General features: G+C 46.1%; 2 protein-coding genes across 2 annotated transcripts in view; one reads left to right on the top strand and one right to left on the bottom strand.

Annotated features, from left to right (window-relative positions):
- The window catches only part of SMC1B (structural maintenance of chromosomes 1B), a 52,517-nt gene extending 52,423 nt beyond the window's left edge, over nt 1–94 (bottom strand). Inside the window, 2 exon segments of the mRNA XM_006104535.3 lie at nt 18–46; nt 49–94. Of these exon segments, the coding sequence (XP_006104597.1) occupies nt 18–46; nt 49–94 (75 nt within the window).
- Nucleotides 95–417: 323 nt separating this feature from the next.
- RIBC2 (RIB43A domain with coiled-coils 2) overlaps nt 418–2,373 on the top strand; it is a 12,957-nt gene continuing 11,001 nt past the window's right edge. The window contains exons 1-2 of the mRNA XM_023745790.1: nt 418–531; nt 1,311–1,392. Coding sequence (XP_023601558.1) covers nt 418–531; nt 1,311–1,392 — 196 coding nt within the window. The remainder of the gene's footprint in view (nt 532–1,310; nt 1,393–2,373) is intronic.

The raw sequence follows: 2,373 nt of genomic DNA, 5'->3' as shown, positions 1-2,373 counted from the left end.
GCCGATGATGCAGGTGACCTCCTGAAAGGGCCGATGACCTGGCGGCTCGCCAGGACTTGAAGTTCTCCACGAGCAGCAGCTCCAAACGGCCCATGGCTGCGGGCCTCCGGCGCTCCGCGGCGTCCTCACACGCGGGGCGGGAAAAGCGCGAGGAAAGCCTTCACAGCATCTCGCGAGAGGAGAGCGAGAACACCGGCGAGTGCCGCCGTTCCTTAGCAACCGGGCTGTTTACGTTGCCAAGGAAACGCGGTCGCAGGAGGCTGTGTGAGAAGCCTGGGGAGCAGGCTCATACCCCGCCGGCTCACCTAGGGAGCCAGCCTCTATGGATCGGTCGGGCTGCAGTTTGATTTTTTGTGGTCTTCTCTTTTTAACTCGTGCGTTTTAAAGGCTCTCAGAGCTTCTTGAGGATTCCCGGTCATGGATATAGTGCAGCCCAACGACCTGGAACAGTCCTTTTGCGTGGCCAGGAGGAGACATGCGGAGCTGTGCAGGCAGAACCAGATCTTCAACGCCAGGAACAGGATCCTGGGGGTAGGACGCTCGCTTGTCCCCACAGGGAAAGGGGCCCGGAGGGAACGTGGCGGGGCAGGTGGGAGCAAGAGGTAGGCGAGGGAGAGAGGAAGAGATGAATCCCTCAAGTGAAACTTGATCCAGGCACAGCTGCAGATGGCAGCAGGCTGAGGATATATTGACTTTGCTGAGGATGAGAGAAACCTTAACAGAACAATTATACTCCCTCCCACTTGCCAGACAGGCAAATGGAGTCCTGCAGTGGGAGGGAGCCGCCCGGAGTTTGTGGCCAAGGAGAGACTAGAATGGGGCTCTCCTCTCTCTGTACCAGATTTTCTACATTGTCAGGGGTTCCTTCCAGTCCGTCCATTTGACAAAATTCCTATTTTGTGGCAAGCCTGAACTGGGCCCAGGGGATGAGGAATAAGGCAGTTCTTGACCTTCAGGGTTTATGGCCCAGTGGAGGAGGCAGACATTAAAATGGTCACATTAAAATGTAGTGAAGGAGGGGAACGCAGACTGGGGCTGGAAGAGGGAATCAGAGAGGGCTTCCCAGAGGAGGTGATGCCTAAGCAGTGTTGTGAGGATGAGTATCTGTAAACTAAGGTAAGGTGGAAGGAAGCTCTGAGGGAAGTTAAGAGGACAGGTTGAAGAACCAACTATAAGCAAAGGCATTCAGGTGTGAAAAGACCTGGTGTGAAACTAAGACAGTGGGGCGAGGATAAAGAGGTAAGTAGGATTGTTAATAACGGGATACATTTATCTGGTTTTAACTCCTCTCCCCTCGTTTTCCATTCCAGGGAGATACAAAAACCTGGGATATTCAGGTGTGTGACCGGAAGATAAAAGAAGCAACTGAGAAAGCCAGGCATGAAACGTTTGGTGAGCGTTTCCTAAATGTCTGTCTAGCAGGGTAGGGCTGCATGCCTTCGACGCCAGCCCTCATTCTTCACCTGTGTGAAAGCTGGTCCTTTTTACTCTCTTCCTCCTTTTAAAATTTCACAGTTGCTTGTGCTCAACTTAATGCACTGATTCTTCCTCTGTTAAAAGAAAAACAGCTATTGAATCCTGTGTGTGTTCTAAAAAAATACATTTTGAGGATAAATGTGTTTTCCAAAAAAACACACCAACTGGATATGAAAAACCTTAAACACACACACACTCTCCCGAAAGTTCAAGACCTTCTGCCGGGGACAGCCCTTTACACTAGATGACACACTCAGACTCCCAGCTCGCGCCCCCAAGCTGAATCAGAACTAGACATAGTTCAAATGATAGTGTTCTAGCTTTTAGATAAAAGTTTCAAGCAGCATTCTCATCATGTGCAACACTTTCAGTTTATTTTATTAAAGCATTCTAAGAATTTTTAAAATAGGAAGAGGAGGGGGCCCCATATTCTTACAGAACTCCCATATGTACATATGTAATAAATTTGGTTATTTTTTCCTGTTTAAAAAAAATGAAAAAAAACAGGGTACAAAATTTTACATACAATGGGTACTCGATTACGTTTTTAAATATATGAAAGATATGCTTAGAAAAAGAAAGTAAATAGACCAAATGTTGTAATGTGGTAATGTTGGAGTGATTAAATTAAGAGTAAAGTTTATTTTCTTTATACAGTTCTATGTTTTTTAATGTTTTCCCTTTTTATATTTTTAGTTTAAAAAATAAGTCAAACTTACAAAAATGATGTGACACATACATATGCACCCCACCACTAGATTAGATGTTACCCTTTTTGCCAAATGGGCTTTAGATATATTTTAAGAATGATTTTTGAAAATATATGTATATTCCCCACCATGTCATCCTTTTCTTCCTTCCGTCTTCAGACGTGGCGCACCATTCCCATGGCTGTTT

This window comes from Myotis lucifugus, unplaced genomic scaffold (assembly GCF_000147115.1).
Source record: "Myotis lucifugus unplaced genomic scaffold, Myoluc2.0 scaffold_582, whole genome shotgun sequence".
In the NCBI taxonomy this organism is placed as follows: domain Eukaryota; kingdom Metazoa; phylum Chordata; class Mammalia; order Chiroptera; family Vespertilionidae; genus Myotis; species Myotis lucifugus.
This window is presented reverse-complemented; position numbering and strand designations above follow the sequence as displayed.